The sequence below is a fragment of the Malurus melanocephalus genome, unplaced genomic scaffold (assembly GCF_030028575.1).
Source record: "Malurus melanocephalus ecotype Western Australia unplaced genomic scaffold, MMel_1.1 scaffold_571, whole genome shotgun sequence".
Taxonomy (NCBI): domain Eukaryota; kingdom Metazoa; phylum Chordata; class Aves; order Passeriformes; family Maluridae; genus Malurus; species Malurus melanocephalus.
Window position 1 is genome coordinate 270,622 of NW_026623803.1, and position 20,257 is coordinate 290,878.

The 20,257-nt window shown below is 45.5% G+C and overlaps 1 protein-coding gene across 1 annotated transcript in view; it reads right to left on the reverse strand.

The window, feature by feature from the left end:
* The window catches only part of ANTXR2 (ANTXR cell adhesion molecule 2), a 76,868-nt gene that overhangs the window by 39,160 nt on the left and 17,451 nt on the right, over positions 1 to 20,257 (reverse strand). Inside the window, exons 8-10 of the mRNA XM_057382505.1 lie at positions 13,648 to 13,708; positions 12,606 to 12,701; positions 9,854 to 9,923 (exon numbers count right to left, since the gene is read on the reverse strand). Of these exons, the coding sequence (XP_057238488.1) occupies positions 9,854 to 9,923; positions 12,606 to 12,701; positions 13,648 to 13,708 (227 nt within the window). The remainder of the gene's footprint in view (positions 1 to 9,853; positions 9,924 to 12,605; positions 12,702 to 13,647; positions 13,709 to 20,257) is intronic.

The following is a 20,257-nucleotide window of genomic DNA, read 5'->3' on the forward strand; positions in this document are numbered from 1 at the left end:
CAGTGAGCTGGCAAAGGAGCACAAGCAATTACAGCACTGTGCAGCACAAACCCTCCTGCTCTGCCTCCACCTCAGCCCTCACATGCCCTCTCCCAGCAGTCTACCTCAAACCCATTTCACTGTACTAGGAAAGACTGCTCTTCATTCACAGTTCACAGCCCTCCCTCCATGTGAAAGGGATTTTCCTATCCTTTGTCTGCACCATATCACTTTTTGGATGGCAATCAATCCTGAAAAACTTAGTCTGAAAAGAGCTTTCTAAAAATGTTCTGATTTCTGACCAAAGGCAACCACAAGACCTCTGCAACTTTAAACTGCATCGGTGCTGGCCCCGCTGCCTGTCCTAATACACAATTTACCCTAAAATGTAACTTGAGGAAACCTAACAGTGGCAATTCTTTCTGTCATGTCCACTGCTGGTTTATTGTGACAGCAGAGGGATGTGGCCCAGTGCCCTGTGTCCCTGCAGCTCTGGTCTAAAGCCTCCCATTCCCTGTGAAATGCAGCTGGCATTTCCATTCACGATAACCTATTTGCAAAGTATTCATTTGCTCCTTACTTTATGGGAAGCTACTAAAAGACAGSCATTTTATGACCCATTTAAAAAGATGAAAAAATTAAATACGATTGTGAAAGACATTTGCTGGAAGTAATAAATAATTTACCTCCAATTTTCACGCACTGAAAATTAAGCTGGCAACTGCTCAAAAAGTTACTAAAACTATGGTGACAAAGGTATTTCAGAATCAAACRCCTGCATTAAAATAGCAAAAACGTTTTACATAGGAAGAAAGAAAAGAACTGGTCTGTGTATCTGAAGCGAACTTTCCCTTCCAAGCCTGCCTTCATGAAATAATGGATAGCTTCATTATACAGGAGCCATTTGACCAACCTCCCTCTGAAGTCTTTGGCCACCGCTTGCTGGGGTACAACCAACATTTACCCCTCCATTCCCCCAACCCAAGCAGTGAGGACTCATTCCCTGGGCTCTGTTAACAACCACTCCTATACTACAGAGATGACTGCATCCAGCGACTCACCCCTGATGCAGGAGGAGGCAACACACAGAGGAAGGGACTTCCAGCTTGGGCTTCTGGGGTTGGTGCCCTTCTCAGACTTACAGCCCCTGCTGTATAAAGACAGGGAAAGTGTTCTGGAGCAGGCGTCTAGCCCTGCCTGCCATGTTTGGTGCAGTCCCACTATGCCACAGGTCAGCTGTGCCTGGGGAGCACTGGGACCGTTCATTGCATTCAGTGGGAACCGTGCTGGGGACGGGACATAGCCTGYAGTTAGGAGAAGTGGTCATAGGTGCTTTCCTCCCACCAGCCATACAGGCACAAAAAGCAGAACTCAGTGTTTTCCTGAGGACAGCAAGACCTCCTCACCGTGGAATTGATTATGATGTTTGGAGATTCTGGTAAAGAATTAGTACAAACTTTTCCCCCTGCCCTTCTTGGTGTAGCTTGGCACTGATACAAATTCAGATGATGGATCTTTAGGATTCCCTCTTGTTACCTCGGAACCCTCTAGTTTTTCCAGCCACATGTGCAATATACAGTCAGTTTGGGCTTGACTTTCCTCAGGAAGGGACACGAGTGCAGAGAGACACAAACTCACTGCTGGGAACTGCTAGGGAATGTGAGAGAAGTGGAAGCCAGAGAAGAACTAGCTCTGATCTTGTGGAATCATGGGAACCTGTAAAAACAGGATATGAAATGTCATCATTCTGTTCAATTAGACTATGAATTCAGCTCAGGWTCCTATGGCCACTGCATAATGTGCAGCACTTAGTTCTGCTCACGCAGTTCTCGCTAATGCTCTGGGAACACTGTGTGCCCTAGGAGGGACGTGAAGGACTGCATCAGAAATTACTACTGATCTTAACACCACATCCATATGGCTGAGGGGCCAGTTAGCCTATACAATTCATTGAGGATGTTTCCATCTGTGAATAGTTCCCATTATAACCTAATTGTGTCAGACTAAATGTATTTCTAAACTATTTGCAGAAGTTAGTATTTATAACAGACATTAAGCCCAATCCAGCCCTATTTCTGGCTTCTCTGTCCTGAATTGATTTCTCTGGCTGTTTTGGATAGGGGAGGTTGTCCCATGTGAGCACCAGAAACAGGGAACCATAGTGCCTTTTATTTTTGGTGGAACAAATTGTTGTGTAGGGAAATAAAAGACAGTGCCTCCAATAAATGCTTGCAAAGGAAGGAATCCRCACAGGTGGGAGCATTTCTGACCCACTTCAGCTCCCTGCCCAGTGCTGCAGGAGAAGGCCAGCTGTTTGCACTGAGGGGTAATAGCAAATCCTCTGTAGGTGTGGACAAGCCATGGGGCCCTGCAGTAATGGGCGTTATTGCCTGATCTGAGCACAGGTGCTCTGCAACAGTGAAAACAACAGKGAACAGGTGAAAACAATCTGGCCTGGAGCTGGCACCCTCCCAACTGCTGAGCAGCAGGGAGTCAAAAGGGAGAAGAAAAGACAGTTCCCCTTTTTGCTGGTGCTGGGAATGGCTGCATCCTCCAGGGTGGAGAGCTGCTGGGAAGCAGCAAGACTGGAAGAGAGAGGACTGAGCAGCTGAGAGAGTCCAGAGTYCATCTTCTGGGCTGGGGGATGTCCTGCAGCAGCAGCAGCCTGCCTGCTCTTCCCCATTCCGCGCTTCTCAAAGGACAGCTGGCTTCTGAGARGTAAGTCGGCCTTTTGTGCTTTTGCCTTTTCACAGTAGTGACCAGAGTTATGTGGAATGGGAAGTATTTTAGTGAATATGCTGCCTCTTAACTCATAAATCCTATTGAGTTGTCCTTTTAATTGTTCCCCTTGTCTCTGAACAATATTTTTTTCCAAGTGATATGTAGTCACTATGTAGGTTTCAGACTGAGGATGAGACTTGGAAAATTGGTCCTTACACCTTAAACATTTGAACACTTGAACCTTAAACCTTAAACACTTGAACACAGCAGCTGCTGAGCTCTGGAGTGGCTAGCACTTAGCACAAAGCATTTCCCTTTACATTAATGAGTAATTCAGCACTGAGGCCAAATGACACCCTCGCCTGCATTGCCACAAAGGCTGTGCTGAGGCTAGTGAACAGCACCACAGAAGGAGCTCAGTGTCATTTCTTAGTTAAAAAGAGAAGGGAAAGGCTTAACACAGCCATGGCATATTAATCCTTTCTTGAGTGACACTGAAAGACRTGTGAGACTGAGCTGACTTTGCAAACACTTTGCATTTGCTGGGAACAGGTTTTCTAAACTTCCACCTTTCCCAGCAGAGGAAGAAAAAGTAACAAAACAAAAACAAAGGTAGCCACAGCAAACACCAGTAACTCTGCCTTTCCTATGGTTTTCAGCCACTCACTTCCACATTAGCAGAAAACTCAACTGAAATTAAACAGACTTTTCTCAGCACTCATTCAGACAGGCAAAGGGATGTTTTGCACAGTTTCATGACCCTGACCAAGTTCTGGGCCTGTCTAAACAGGCGATGCTGTGTGTGTATCTGTGCATGCTGGAAATCACAGGGGTTTGTGTATTTGAGTATTTGTCCGTGGCAGCTGTAGCAGAAACACCTGGGATGGTCGTCAAGGGCTTCTTTGAAATATGAGTTTGCACTTACTTTGTGATAGCACAGTCAGACTGTCTAAGGTTGTTCCCTTTGTTGTTTGTTCATCTGGTAGAACACAGTGAGACAAAGGTGAGCGGTAACTTCCAGGTGTGACTGAGGTACCGGGTTATCTGGCATTGCAGAGGGTGTCGGGTGAGCACCCAGTGAGTTCCAGAGTTATATGTGCCTGTGGACAGTGAGACTGCTGGATGAATCCAGCTGTGAGAGGTGTGGCTAGGCTGTGCTGGGCTGTCCTGCCAACACTGAGTCAATGACATATGACAATGGCTGCTGGGTCAAGTGTAATTAGGAGCTCATTGCTTGCTTGCTTTGGAGGCTTGCACTATTAGAGGGAAGGACAATTGGGCCACGTTAACAGGAGGTACTGACACCTGGTGTGGGAATGTCAGTGTGCGGGCCCGGGTGCCTCTCTGAGATAACTAACGGTGCCGGATCGGCTCTCGTGCTATTCAGATTTGTCTTTGCTTCAAGAATCAGGCCAATGTTTTTGAAAGCACATTTAACTATACCATATGCCTACTTAAATCATCCCTATCAAACAAGTTGTGGGTTGCTGCTCTGGTTCATTCTGTTCTGTTTTCCCTCCCTTCCCAATGTGTTTATGTGTATTTATCCAATTTGCTCTGTTCCTCTTGCCAAATGGCAGGTCTGAGATCCCAGCCAGGCAGGGGCAGCTGTGCTATTGTTGGTGCTTGACAAAACAGAGGTCATGGGCTGGGCCTGCAGCTCTAGCTCTAATGACAGCTTGTGTTGGACATTATGGGCCATGCACAGAATAATCAGGGTTCAATTGGCCCTCAGAAGTAGAAATAAACCTTAACTTGCCCCTTGGTAACTAAAAACTCAAGTCTCACTTTTAAGAAGTAATTTCTGTGCAAATTAGCCTCTTGCAAAATATTCTGTTATTTGTTTAGTTTATTGCTGTAACTCCTTCCTCTGTCTGGAAAACATCCAGCTTTAAACAGCCTCACTACAAAAAGCCAAAACCTGAAAAACCAAACAACAGCCTAGCTGGAAGAAAGGGTCTCTCCTGCATGGAACTGATCCTAGCTGCTCTCATTTGAAGATTGATGAGAGTTATCAGCTGTGCCAGCCTAGGAAGCAACTGCCCACAGAAAGGAGTAGGCTTTTGTCCTCCATAGGAGAACCTTTCCCTCCCAGGGAAGTTGTTCCAAGTCCAGCCCAGCAGYTCCAGGCAGTGACACAGCAAGTCGTGTTCATTCCCAATGCCCTTTGTTCAGCAAGAGATTGATCTGCCAGGCTTAGGAATTCCAAACTCTCTGCTCCTTGGGCGGCCTGACACTTTATCCCTTCTCCTGCTGCCTTCCACCCCAGCCAACAGGAGTGTAGACTATTGCCAGGGGTGTTCCCTGGAGCTGCATGCCAGCTCTGAGGCACCAGAGCAGGCTGCAGTGGCTGGGCAGCTGAGGAGAGGAGGCACAGGTCCCTGGAGCCACTTAGGGAGTGTGCAGCTGCCGCGAGGCTGCCTGGCTCTGGCTGCAGCACTGCCGAGCTGCTGGGCATGGAAAAGGGAGCGCTGGGGAAACAGCACATCTGTCACCCACACGCAGCCACAGCCTCCACTCAGGGCAGCACCAGATGTGTTTATTCGAAGCATGTACTAACTAGCTACTTAATGGCTTAGAATTATTAGCCACAAGTTAATTAGGCAAATTTAGTCACCATCAGTCACCTTACAAAGCAGCATTTCTTTAACACTGCTTCTCCTTTCTGAGTGCCTCTATCAAGCACAGGAAAAATGAGAGGAAAAGTAAAAATCCCTTAAAGGAGCTGCAGCAAGGAAGAAATGTGTGAAACGTGTTCATGGTGTCCTAATGAACACTAGAGTGCTCAGGGAATGCCTTAGCTGGATGCTTCTCCATGCTGCCAGCACACTGTCACAGGGAGGAAGCAGCGAGACTTGTTTAAGGGCCTGCAGCTGATGGGAAAGAAAAGGGAAGCAACAGTGGAAAAAGGTATTCCTTGGTATAGTTAGGTCAAATTTACAAAAGCTGGCTTACCTGCTGCTGCATGTAGTAGATGTGTGCCTGGGGATGCAAGTTCTTGCTTGGCATCCTGCCTGCACAATGAATTTGGGACCACTGCTGTTTCAAGGAAACAGGCTCTGGTTCCCCAAGACGTGATACTCAAAGGCAGTTTGTCAGTTCCTGGCTCCCAGGCCACAGGCAGCAGTAAATGGAGTAAAGGCAGAAGAGGATCTATCTTTGGGCAGTGGGGACTGTCAGGATCCCTGGTTAGGAGCCTGCCATGACAACCATTCTGTAGAACACCTTCCAGCTGCTCCCCAAAGGGACAGCTGTTTATTAACCCAGGGAGGTAATCTAAAGGATGGAGCCCACAATCCGTTCTTCTTCACTGTGCCTGTTTGCTTTCATGTGTCCATGTTCTTCCTCTTAAATCTGGTGCTATTRTTAATCAAAATGACACTTGGAAAATGGAAAGCAAGGTTCAAAGTAGCCCTATTCCACTGTGTTGGAAACATTCTGCACCTAGAAATCCTAGAGCATCTAGAGCTGAACATGAGGCATATGCTGACTGGTGATGGGTAGCAGATTACCTACAGCATTTCTGTGCGCTTTGTGCCCAGTGAGCTGCCCCAGACTTCCTCAGCTCCTTGGAAACTGCAGGCAACCAAGAATTTGGCAATACACGAGTAGCCATTTTCCTTCCTACCACCCAGTAAATAATTCCTATTCAATCTTTGTTCTTTAAGTGCCACCAGCTGTTTTTGTCAGACAGGATGTAGGAAAGGTTAAATGGAAGCTGAAGACAGCAGCATTTGAAGAGAAGTCAAATAAGATCATTAATAGCAGCAATGTCCCACCTTGGCATGCAAGCTAAKCATCAAGTCGAGGTACCTGTGAGAGAGGTTTCACTCGCACTCAGGTTTAGGCTGGGATTTGTCTTTTATGGCTCTGTTATTCCTTACATTTCCTAGCCCGAAATGAAGGACATTGCATACTTTTGTCCTAGCACAACCTGAGTTCAAGTGCAGGATGCACAAACATGGAAGCTGGCCAGCACTGCAGCTGCATGAAAAAACAGACTTCATAGTTCCCTGAACTATTTTAAGAACAATGACAATTCCTCAGTCTGTTGGTTTAGTTTCAATAATCTACTGCCTAGCCTACGTCCATCCTTGCTTGCCTGGAAGTGTCTGCACAAGATTAGAGTGCATGTTTGCAGTAGGCACCATCAAATCCCAAATGTTACTGCCAATATTCCAGTGAGAAATGAGAATTTAGACTGACACAAGTCRTAGTCATATAACTATTCACTGGAAGCATTTCAGTAAAAGTGTTTTGTTGTGCTCATTTAAACTGTAATTACTGTAATCCACTCATCTAATAGAGGCAAATTTGTAAGTGTTCAGGCAGTGCCAGAAATGCAGGTTTTCCTTTCCATGGAAGACAGGGGGGTTTCGCCACTGACTCACCAGAGAAGAAGGTAGCTGTCAGTGAAGCCAAGCCTACAGACAGATTGTTCTGAATGCAAACTCACAAAACTCATATCAGGAGCGAGAGAACAAAAGTGAAGCTAGCAAGGAATGTAGACTTTTAAAATATCCCCTTTTTTTCCTGTACTAGTGTTCAAAGGGGCAAGGGCTCTGATTGCTTTCTAAGGCACAATGTCGACAGAAACGTGTACAGTAATGGAAAGGTCACAGCCATCTCTGGTTTGGTTTGATTCCCTGGAGCTGGGGAAGTACAACAAATCCAAGTCTCAGCTAAAAAGGGGAACTGATTTTCTCMAATCTTCTGAAACCTTAAAAATGTGACTTTTAAAGGGGCAATGCAGTAGAATCAGAGTCCTTTTTACTAACCAGTTTGATTGTGTTGTTACATCTGCCATCACATTGTATAAAGGATCTCTCAAAGCAATTCATCCTGGGTTTGCTGCCCCACCTTCCTGCAAGGTGTTCATGTACCTTCCCTTTCTGCTTTATTTCAAATTTGTAACATATTTTATAATGCATTATAATGTTTTATAAATGTCTTTATTATGCATGGGTTGCTTGTGTAAAAATCGTGAACGATTGTCAGCTGTTGGTTAATCAGTAGCCTTCTAAGTGAGCTGGGTTTGTGAGCAGATTATGGAATTTTGCACTTTAGAAGTGACATGACAAGAAGGGATTTTTAAATGGCACAGGCGGCACAGGCATGTTGTCACCCAACCTAAGGATGATACATCCATCTGCTACAGAGTGCTGTGGAAAAGCAGGCTTTGAAAAGAATGCTTAGTTAAACCTACAGCAGGCACTTGGGAGGCTCCAGACTCAATGCAGCCAACAGCTGGGAAGAAAAACAGAAATACACCATGGCCTAAGTCCAAGGGAGCAGGGCCTCACCAACCCAACATCGTGGGTACTTTAGTGTTTTATCTATTCCATACAGCTTAGTAATGCTCTGCATGTGAAAATAGCTTATTCATCAGGCAACAAGAAGTGTCACCAATTAGGAAAAAAATGCAGTGAAACCCATGAGTCTTGACTGTTCACCCAGAAACTGAGCTGCAGGTTTAAAAGCAAGCTAACTTGGGCTGTTTGTGTTCTCTTAATTCCACCTAAAAGAGCACCAGAAGAGAACCGAGCAGTTGTTGCTTCATTAGTGACTAATATTAGCTCCAGTGCATGAGGGATTACTGGGAGATATCCAGCACTAGTCTGAGCTGTGCCAATGGGAAGTCAAGTGTTCAACTATGTACATATCTTTGATAGCTGTCAGTCTTCTGCACAGTAAACTGCTCAGCTCTGAGCCAAAGCTTCAGCTCCTTCGGCAGAAGATAAGGGAACTGTGTTTCACGTGCTAACTTGGTTTTCCTGTGGGCCTGTAGAACTCCAAGTGTACTGTGCTGAGGTGCATTATACATGCTGCACTTCCAGGGCGGCAGCTGTCTGCTTCAGTAACACTTCACAGTGTAAGGAAAAATGCAGCATGTGCAACTAACTTCCACAGCTTTAACCTATACAGACATGTATGGGATGCACAGGCTGCTCAGGAGGCACAGGGGTCTGACACCCTGCTGCACCTGGGACCAGAGGCATGTGTCACACAGCTATGTGAAAACCAACATCAGGACACAGCATTAAACCCCTCACCCCTCCCACTGCTCTCCATGCTCCACGCCTGTTCTCCCCTCCGACCATGACCCAGCTCTGGAACCAGCCCCTCTGCCCTGAACCACCCACTCGGTCAAGCACCGAATGTTTCTCCTCTACAGCTTTCCAGCTTCCCTCCACCAGCCTGCCTTTAATGCACAAGCCAGATGTGTGTTGGAAGTTTTGCTATTCATCTGACAGCACAAGTGAGGTGGCTAATAGTTGGTCAAGTCCAAAATGTAATTACAGACAAGTCATSTATACAGTACGTTTTGCTTTTCAGCTGCTGGAAYTGCCATCAGTAAATGCCAATGCAGRACTGCTGTGCTTCCTCCTGGATTAGCATTAGCTTCATCCCTACTAAGTCTCTGAGAAGGACTGCTTGCCAAACAGGGAGAAAACCAACAGCCAAAGTCTTGGTCCTCCCACAGGACCCAGATGTGCAGTTTTCTGACTTCAGATTTGTTTAGGGTCTTCAGAAACCTGCACAATGAAGTTCAAGTGATTGTAAGGGCCTGAGGCATGTTTGAGTTGGAGAGGAGACGGGAAGGATTAGTTCTCCAAGGGCCAGAAGTAATGTGCAGCCCYGGCCAGTGACACTGAGAATAAGGCCAGAGCTGCAGGTTAGCCCCAGTGCTGCAGCTGTTAACTCWGTGCCTCGCTGGATCAGGATGTGTGGAGCAGGGGGACATGTCCTGACACCTAATTTTAATAATAGCTTGTGAATGTCAGTGGTAATGTCATCTATTTAACAGTGGGCCTGAAGATGATCCAGAGGAGAGCATATTATGCCCTGTTAAAACAGCTCATCTGCATAAAACTTATGACAAGCCAGATCTTTTCAGTATTTCATAAACAGGCTGAATATTCATCTTTAAGGCACTGTCCGAATGGGTTTGGTCACAGATGACTATTTAAAGCCCATTCCAAAGCTGGCATATACTGCAGGGAAATAATAATGGGGAAAAAAATACAACAACAAACCACACCCTGTAAAAGCAAGAAAATATTGCCTTTAGCCAAACCCCTCACAATTAGTATCAGCTATAATAGTGCCAAATCCCAGCAAAACATGGGCTGACATTTGGTTCAGTACTTACTGGCCACTTTTGTACAGGATTGGTGCAGGGCAGAGCAAAAAATCAGATTTTACTGTTTTAGGTCTTTCATCTGAAAAAAAAAAAATTAAAAATTGTATGAGCTTACTATGCCACAACAACTTAGATGAGAAGCTGCTATGTGAACGTGCTCTGAAGTCCCTCCATTGCCATGCTCCTTACTGGTCTGTCCTGGCTGAAATGGGGAGCAAGGCAGGCCCAAAATAAGGAACACAGAGGCCCAGGGCTGGCTGCAAACGCAAGATGAGCCCATGTTACAGTGCCTATTTTAACTACTCTAGTCAGCTCATACTCCTCCAGAGAGTTTCCTAGAATCAACATCATCTCTGCAGAGAGTGAGAGCACTATTAGTAGTTTCCTCGTAGCCGGAAGATGAAGGTTTGTTTCTACTTGGCTCCATCCCTGTGTGCTGCATTCCAGGACTACTTTATTAGCTGTGACTGGAGTGTCTCTTTCTCCAGTGTTTCTTATGTTTTTGAGTCTCTGTCATTTGCAAACCTCTTACACCTACGAAGCACTTAACTGTAGAGTACATGAAGCAGTTAGTTGCAGAGCCTTGTGTCCAGTATATCATTTCTGTTCTGCAGGTGTGAGGAGGAGAGGAGGGAGCTTTTTTGCCTTGCATGTTTGGTAAGCTGGGAAAAATTCTGCTTCTGTGCACAGAACTATCTTCCCAAACTTCCCCATGGCAGAACTGATGATTTCTGTACAAGTACTATTTCCTGACTGTGGGGTGAGAGCAGATAAGCGATCTGCCAGATCAACTTGGAGATGACTCTGTCCTGCATTTCAGGAACAGGCAGACAGATAAGTGGTTCGGGGGGGCAGCTGAAGGAGGAGCTGTTGGCATAAATGATCTTTTCGTATGTGCTATAATCTGCACTGACTGCTTGGCCTAGATTTGGGGCTAGTTGTGAGGTGGGGAAGAGGGATTAGCACATTGCCATATGTTTTTGTCTTAATGGTATGTTTCATAGATTATTTTTCTATCCCACAGCTCCATTTGGCAGGTTTCCTTTCTAGCATTTGGTAATGGTTCTTTATAAATGCAGAATGAGCAAGATGCCAAATGCATCTCTTAAAAGCAGAGGAACTGACACAGTAAGGGTGTGCTCAGAGGCTGGTTCTGAAGTGAGTTGAGGCTCTCAGGGAGGGGAACTCCAACACCAGGAGATCCTCACCCGAGTGCCCTCTGTTCACACCCTCTCATACTGAGGGTTCTGCAGAGGAACTGCCAGTCTTCTGTAGAGGACACTGCAATGACACAGGGGTGACTGCCTTTATCCTGGAACCATCTCCTTCCTCCTGCTACTGCTCCCTGCCTATCTTCCTGTTCATCCTGGCTCCACTGACCGCCCTTTAAGCTTCCTCTGAAGCAGTTGGAACCCAGGACAGAAATGACCTTGTGTACTGGGGGAAGGACCTGATGAAATGTCCCTGGTTTCTTCCTACACTACTCCCTAACCACTCGCAGTTGTCCATTGCTGAAGATGTGAACTGGGGGGAATGTAGAAGGCCCTGGCAAGACCCCACAGAGCAGATTGTGTTTTTATAATCAATACATGACTGTGCCATTCCCCTCCCCTCGTGCTTCAGCACACCCCTTTCTGAAGCCAAGAAAAAACAAGCAGCCCAGAGCTGTAGTTGGCAATTCTCACATCAGATGGTAGCAAGTGTTTGTGGGCAATGGGAAGCAGRGGTGACAATTGTAATGGAAACTGAAGGGAAATTTATGCAAGCGAAATTGACTTATACGGGCTGCTTGTTTCCAGCACTACTGGGTTATCCTGTTATTCTGCAAAATTATTGTAGATATTTAATAGGCAGGAGAGATTGGCAGCCCACTGCAGTATATGTGACATCCAGGGTAAGAAAGAAACTGCACTGGAAACACAGGTTCGATTGTGTAGGAATTTCAGACAGGCTAATACAAAAATCAGACAGTAGGCAGGGGGAAAAAATCACTTGTCGTTTTCCTTCAAGTTCATTTTTGGCTGTTTTCTAGTTCGGCTGGCTTTTAGGGGATTCTGCTTAGAGCTAGGAATTGGATGTACTTACCATAGCCATTCACTTGAGTTCCTGATACAAAAAGCAAACTCAGATAACYGCTATGGGGAAGTGCCTGTACAAGGTGTCATGGTCATCATCTGAAACAGAGGTGCTTTGGTCTATAGCTCCAGTAAGCCCTGATGCCGGGGACACAGAGCTTGTGAACCGTGGTAGAACACCCCACTGTTCTGATCTGGCCTTTTTCTATGCTGTTGCAGGAGGAGGACTGAGGTGCCCCTGAAACCCACAGCACACCTGGCACACCACCCAGAACGGGCAGAGACCTTCCAAGGAAACAAGGTAAGACCCTCTGGGAATTGCAATGAGATGTCTTGGCCAGCATGATGGTGCAGGAAGGGGCCTCAGTCAGTACACTGCAGCCATGGGTTTGTCCATCAGCAAGCACCTGCTTGTTTGCCCAAACATCAGGAGCCCAAGGGTTCTCACCATGCTAATGTCCACAGCCACACTGACATCACTCACAGCTAACAGCACCTGGTAGCAAAGTCAAACCACTGAGCAGAATGAAACAACTTTTCTCTCCTTACTAATCATCTGAGCTTTTCTGCTCTCTACCTCTTTACTATTTTTTCCTTTTAGTTTTCATCAGCTAAGSTAACAAGAAGCAAAATCAATCACTGCCCCAGGATTACAAAAGCAGACAATGTCAAACATCCACACTTACGGATTGTGGTTCCGTTCACTTGATAGGTACAAGTCACACTGTCAGTTCTCCCACGAAGGGTTAAACCGCTTCCTCTGAGAACAACTTGAAACTCCTCTGGAGGGAAAAGGAACACATAAAATCACCAGACATCAGTGCACTGCATTAAGTTACACCAGGGCAATTTTGTTTGCAATAAACAAAGCACAACACCGTAATGCTTCCAGCTAGTCAGATCTCCTTTTTCCTGTGATCGTGTACTGAATTCTCCTTAGAAACGGGAAAAGTCAAGATTTGTTCCCAAATCYTTATTGAGACAGCCCTATCAAATTGGAAGTGGATTCAGACTACCACCAGGATCCGGGACACAGCTGCACAGTAAGAAACAGTTTCTCAGTGAATGAGAAATGAGAGATCTGGGACTTAAACAAGGAAACTCCCCAAACCCAGATCARGCTCGCTTCAAGTGCCAGATGAAGAAAACATTTTTCCTTAGTACTCTTTCTCTGCAAGTTACCTAAGGGCCACGCTATCTCTGAGCTGTGCAGAGGAGGAGTGAAAATAGTTTTGTTAATAGGGCCACTGACTTCACCGGAGCATCCATGTTTTCATAGATTTAGCAACTACCTTATTTTGATTGGTCTCCAAGTACATGTGGATTGTGAAGCTCAGAAAGAAGAAAAGGTCTTAAAATTCTGTGCAACTCTTCCATTTTATTAATGTATTGCTCTTGCTGCCCAAAAATGCAGTCACRTGCTTTATTGCTTACACTCCACGGATTTTGGGGCAGATTTAGGACAAGTGCAGAGCAGACTTATGGGGGAGCGCAGGTAAATACTCTCCAATTTCCATGTGCATTACCCAAGCTATGGAAGCAGGCCCAGGCAGTCAGCTCCTCTGAGGAGAACAAGAATCCAACAGAGAAATCCAATGTTTCTTTAACTTCTCAAGGACTTAAGTCAGAGATGCTTTACTCTAGAGACATGCWGTTTTCCTTTGATTAAAACCGGGCAACCACAGTCCTACAGTAACTGAATAGGATATTGAAATTATAGAACCTTACCTCCTACGCAGACACTGGATGGCTCCAAATATAAAATGTCACTGCATGATTGTTTCAAAACCTGTTGCAAAGGGGGAAACAGTCACAAATAGGTTTCATGGTGCTATTTCAATGAGCAATGTTACTTTAAAACAATTTATTATCCCTAGAACACATGTACAGCTACAGGTTTGGTTTGCTAAGTCTTACTTTGTAGGACATTGCCTGGGGCATGTGCAGCTCCTGCATACCTGCACAGTCAAGCCTGGGAGTTCCTAAGGCTTGGATTAGTTTGTTAAACCCTAGAGAGCCTTCAGAATATAATGATGTCCAGATCCCTATCCTAATATTCCATGAACCCCAATGCTAATGTTTAAACCAAAACTTTATCACCTGGAGCCTGATCCAAAAGTTAATGCAGTCAAAAGCAGTCTTTCAACAATCGGGCATGGTCAATCCAAGTGCACGTTATTCTGAATGCTGGCACCCTGCCCTACGTATAGCGGCACAGGAACACACGGCGCTCCTGACTACGCTGCTTGCTGCTGGACAGAGAGCTTGCTTTAACTCTCCCAGTTCTAAGCGGTACTTATAGCAGGCATCAGTTCAGGTCCCTGTAATCACATGCACTCTAGAAAGTCCTGTTACTGTCCCCTCGCTACTACCATCTGCCAGCTCTGTGCCTGCTGTGAGCTGCACTGACTTCATGGGAACGTCCCTCTCTCTCACTCTTAATTCCTGCATTCCATTCAGTATGACTCTTTACACTCTGTCTATGATGTTTACAGTGGTTTGTGTTGCTACATGACCAGGTCCAGCAGAAACAATCATGTAGTCACTGTCCTGACAGGAAGCACAGCATGCTCCAAAAAAGAGCATCCTGCCTCACTGAACATTTCCCATATTGCCTCTCGCCCCACAAACTTGTGCACAAACGAATTAGTCAGTGYTTTAAAACCCATGTTAAATATTAAGTAGTAGTTAAGGAAAATTGAGACCTCGCAGGCGCATCCATTTGGATGAGACACAGAGACCTTAGGAAAGAATGTCGCCTGGAGTTCAGTGCAAGCCATGCAGCTCTTATTAGCTGAGGATCTCACTTCCAAAAAAGGTCTTTTAGCCTTTTTATTCCTATTGCAGTGTGGAGAGAAGTATCCCATGGAAGTTGGGGGGGCTGGGGAATATTTTGTGTAGCATTTTATTCCTTTGCTGTAAAAGCATGTTCAGTTTTTCTCACTGAAGAGTCTGACAAACAGTCCAAGTGACCTCTGTCCTGGCCCCATTTGTCCACTGTCTAAGGAAGGGTCAATGGTATGATCTGGAGGTCAGGGAGAGGGGAACACAATGTGGGACAGGATCTGACTTCCCTTGGAAAGCAGTACTTCTGTAATTTCACTACATCCCTGAGTGAATTTTCTAACACTGTGCTTCCAAATGCAATATAAATCAGGAAAAAGCCCACCTGGACATACTTAACTACCTTTGGATTTAAGAATAAACTGGGAGGGGCAGACACAACAACCCTAACTGAGTTGAGATATGTTATAGATAAAATGACCACAAATCACAAACAGAAGCAAACTTCAATATAGGGTTCAGGATACTGTGATTTCCTGCATGGAATCCCTTTTCATACATGCTCTTGACTAAAGCAGGAAAATACCAGGTATTAACACTGCTCCTAGAAATAATGGCTTTGACAGTATTTTTTCATTTTTTTTATTACTGCCATCCTCTGCTTAGTTCGATCAAGATGGCCTGCTCAGAGACCCYGTCTCTGCAAGGGTGGTGGTTTAACTGCACCGTTTTCCCCCAAACAAAGCTTATATTAGACTGAAGAAAAAGCTCTGAAACTACTAAAATTTGGGTTTGTAAATTTAGCAGATTATTTTCCATCCCTCAAAAATCCTCCTGATAGTCCATGCTTGAAAAAAATGGGTAATGGTATAGAAATCTACCTTGTTACCGAAGCCCCTCCCTTCAACAATCTTTAAGTTGGTTTAAAAAGCAGAAATCAAACCTTGTTAAGGACTAACTGGATTCAGGTGGAACCAAAAAAGCAGAAATCAAACCTTGCAAAGGATTAATTGGATTCAGGTGGAACCAATCAGAAGCACCTAGGTATAGTTCTTTGCCTCACCTCTGCTTATACTCCGGGTTCTCCTCAACACTCCCTCTTAAGGAGTACTGAAACACTGTTCAGAACTGAGGTTTTCTCACAGTTAAATAAAAACCGTACCATTCTCTGCAGGGTCCGACCCCACGACCTGCCCTAAGCACCAGCCACGTGCATGGTTTGACTCACAAGGATTCTGCCACCATAATGGAAAAATGAGAACTATATTYGAGACAGCAATTACTGCATGTGCTGTCACAGGTGGGGGTAAAAGAACATATTTGCACATCTTACATGAAAGTTCAGAAACTTGAGGTCTTTGTTTATTCCCACTCACTCTTTTAATCTTTTTTTTTTTTTTTTTTTTTTGCTATGCAAGCTATTCCTTCCCAGTCAGCACAGTGCATTCCAGCACAACGTTTATTTCCCTTCAGGAGAACTGATGTGAAGGCATCTTACCCATTTTCCCTATAACGCATGTGCATTATTTAACATGTCATCATCCCCTGTCATGTAAAATTTAGAACTAACTTTAAACTATCCTGATGTGGAAACCTGGGCTGCAAAGTCAGCAAGACCAAAACAAACTCCAGAAAAATCTATACAATGCTCTCTCTTTCCCAGTTCAGGATAATTCAAGACACTGCAAATTCATTATTTAGAAACCTACTGCCCACAAGAAAAGTTCAAATAATAACTCTTTAAGACCATACTTGGGCAGGATAGTTAAGCACTCTGCTGGCATAAAATAAATTCAAGTAAGACAAGTTGCCTTTATTTAACAGCGTGCAAGGAGAGATTCAGAGAACTGATATAATCGAGTTCATCTCCAGAGGTCCACACCAAATATAGGATTCTGTTCCCAGGCTCACAGTGGCTTTTCTCTAATTCCTCACCCTCCCTCTCCTCCCAGTGCTGGCTGGCCCAGAGAGATCCAACTCCCACAAACCCAAATTTAAAATAGAGCAGAAACCTGTCAGCCTTTGTACTGTTGTCTTGCAGCTTCAGAAGTGGAGAACTGTGGAAAAACTAGAGGGTGTTCTTTGCCTTCTGAGGCAGACCTGTGCAGTGCAGGACTGGTTCCAGCTGGAACCAGAGCCTATTAAGGTAAAGTGACCACAGCTGTGAGCTCATTAGAACAGGTGTGGCTGCTGGGTCAAGAGAAGGCAGTGCAGTTCTGTTTTTCAGGGTAGTCGGTCTCTTGGACTGTTAGAAAAGGGGACATGAAATCCAGGCCCCAGACATCATCTTGTTCAACAACAACACGATAGACTGCTGAGGAAATGATTCAGTAGCTTCCCGCGTACAGGACTGGTTACATTGCTGCCACACTGCCTCAGCGGCAACAAATCGTCTCAGATTTAAATACCTTCTGGTGTTTTCCGGGGCTGTGTTCGGAGCAGTCAGCCCAAGAACCCCTGGGCTAAGTGCAGCTTTTGCTCCGCACTGCCTSTGCTGCCCAGCACTGCTCCACAGGGCTGGCTGGATGCAGAGCCCTTCAGTAAAATCCCTGCTGATGGCTGTTGAGTGAGTGGACACGGTGCAGTTTCTATAGCATGCCTCAGTAAAGCAAGTTAATTTCAGTACACTTCTGAGAGCAGAAGTTACCAGAAAAGAGGCATCCAATACACCCATGAGCACTACAAGTTAACTCACCCTTGGTGCAAACTTGCTGGGACATGATGGATCCTGCCTGCCCAAACAAGCTTTTGTTTACTTAAAGGGTCACTTGTCAATCAGCTGCTGGGTGCCCAGCTCCTCTGGAAACACCACGGCCATCCAAACTGGGGCTGTGGTGCTTTAAACCGTCTGTCTCCCGATGGAGAGACTATTTCAGTGGCTTACAAGTAAGCACACCTATAAATCTTCTTAAAACAATTGTAGGAAGTTCATTTATCGGGTCCACTTACTTTAAGCAAAAGCTTAACCGTCTTTTCTRTTTGGCCCCACTCTTCACCTAGTGCAATTTTTCCCAACCAACCTGTTTGTTATTGAGTACTTAAAATCCATATCCATCCTCAGGGCTTTCTATTCACTTCCCAGAAGAAGGTTCCTGAAGGCTCACACAAACGTCTCCATCCACTTTCCAAAGCAGAGGATTCCCATTTTTGTCATTACTAACTCACTTCCTCCCATCAGAGCTGCTCCAGAAACACTGTCTGTTGCTCACCTGCAAGTGTCTGAATTGACAGATTCGGGTTTTGTCAGCTCCAAGCTGCAGAAATGCCCCACACCCAAATTCCGACATCAGCACTGGAAGGACAGACATCCCTGCAGCATGCTGCACAAAGGCAGCCAAGTAACAGACCAGCATCGAGCTCCCCACTGCTCAGGGTATCACCTCTGTTTATCGATTTTGCCTTGTCAGAGATCTTTCTCCTGCTTTATGCGATGTTTCTTCTTGTGGCAAATGTCCTTTGTGGATCCTCYGGGACCTCTTTAACCAGTGACAGACCAGGCCTGGCTCTGTCTGGACTCTTTTTTTCACCCTTGCTGCTGCCTTGTACAAGTTCACTATGTTTAACAGTGAAGCAGGTTGGCTCCTGCAGCTTTTTGAATATTTAGCCTGCCCTACCCTCAGCACATAGTGTGCTGTACCAGGAGGCACAGTATTACACAAACAACTTTCCCTTCCAGAACTCTAATGAAGGTTGTGTTCCGTGAAATTGCGAGAACAATGCACTAGTAATGAGCCATGAGTAGCCCCACTGTACAGAGACAATTAACAAAATACGCTAAGTGTCAATGTGTCTCTAGGTTTCGCTTAACCCCATATGCAGTTCACAAGTTTTCGGCAGCAGGCAATACCATAAATCATAACTTGCATGCCATCTGTTCCTGTCCAGAACCATACACTGTGTACAGGATTTGGGTAGGCCATCACCACAGCTGGATTCTTTACTGAACCACCAAAATGATTTAAAGTCTTGAAAATGCTCTGTGGCTGTGTGAAGTGTTTGCTTCCTGGGACAGAGGTCAGGATAACCAGGAAYTGCTAGAGGGAGACAGCAGCTGACACATTTTGGTCAGACTTAGCATGCGAATGACCCTGAACAACTAAGAATTTCTAGGGCCACCACTGGCATTTCCTCTGTACAGATTCATTCAAACTTGCACCTTTGTTTACATCAGTGCACACTGGAAGCTGACCCCAAACCAGACGGCTGTGAGTTCTGGAGAAAGGCAGCGTGATTCTCTGAACAAAAATGTATCTGCCGTAATAGAACAAACACACCCAACTTGCTATTTCCAGAATCTCTTTTTAAAGAAAATGTTCACCTTTAAAAGCTCATCTTTGTTCTGCTGCCTTATGGCAAGGCTCGTGTAAGACCTGCTGACAGTGCAACAGGATCACTTCCGCATTTTTTGTATGCACAAATTATATTCCTGCAGTTTTATCTCCTGGTCAGCCCWCAAAGCCTGTGCCTGGAGCACAGCACATGCACACGCTGCCAGCCAAACTGTGCACCGTGAATGCGCACAAGTCAGAGATGGCACCACAGCCCTGAGAGCCCCCTTGCATGGCAGCCTCAGAACTGCAGGCAGTAGCTTTTCTGTAGAGACTCCTTTTCTTTCATCTCTCCCTCACAAATGTGGGATCTGTAATTTTCTCTAGGAATGCTCCAAACAGAACAGCTGCTGAGCAAAACTGTAACGCCAAGGAAAACAGCTAGAAACTAAACACTGTTCATGGTGTGACACACCAGGAGGATGTGCCTTCCTCTTGTCCTGTGCCAAGCTCCTCCCTCAGGTAACCACAAAACCAGCTTCATCAAGAGCTGCATCTCTCATCAGGATATATATTTCAAGACACAGTGGTAAACATGCTCAGGTACTTGTCACTGCAACACGTGGATGTTCAGTGTGACAAATGCAGGGCAAGCAGTGGGCCAGGAACAGAAGGTGATGTTTTGAGAGAGCCCTGATAATGTAAGAGTGTTTAAATCTACCTTGAGCATTTCATGCCTCAGCTGGATCTGTGCATGCAGACAAAGCCTCCATGACTGGCAGCTGTRGGCCTTTTCTTGATGAGGAATTGCCTGCACCTTTGAGATCCCGGTTCAGCTGCTCAGAAATGCCCCTGGGCACAGAGAGCAGCTATTYAAATGGCAGGCAACGCCAGGGCTCCCATATACACAGGTGAAGCAGGGCATGCAGGGGGGGTCTAAGAGGGCATATCAGAGATGTGGGGAAGCCATCCCAGCYTTCAGAATGCTGCTCTTGAGAGAGGCTGTTTTCCGGTGACTTAATGCCTTCCGGAGCCCCATCCCAGCTTAGAGCTGTGGAGCTCYTCAGAGGAATGGATGATGAAGGCAGTGTTGTGCTAGTGCAGGGTTAGCCATGTCCAGCTGAGCTCGACCAGGTGCTTGGTTTAGTTCCTAAAACAGTTCTACTTCATTCCTTATATTGGCTGAATCAGGACTGGGCTTACCCCATGTTTCCATGTGAGTCACTTAGAGGTACTAGTGGCAGTTTGCTTCCATGCTTTTTTTTTTTTTTTTTTTTTTTTTTTTT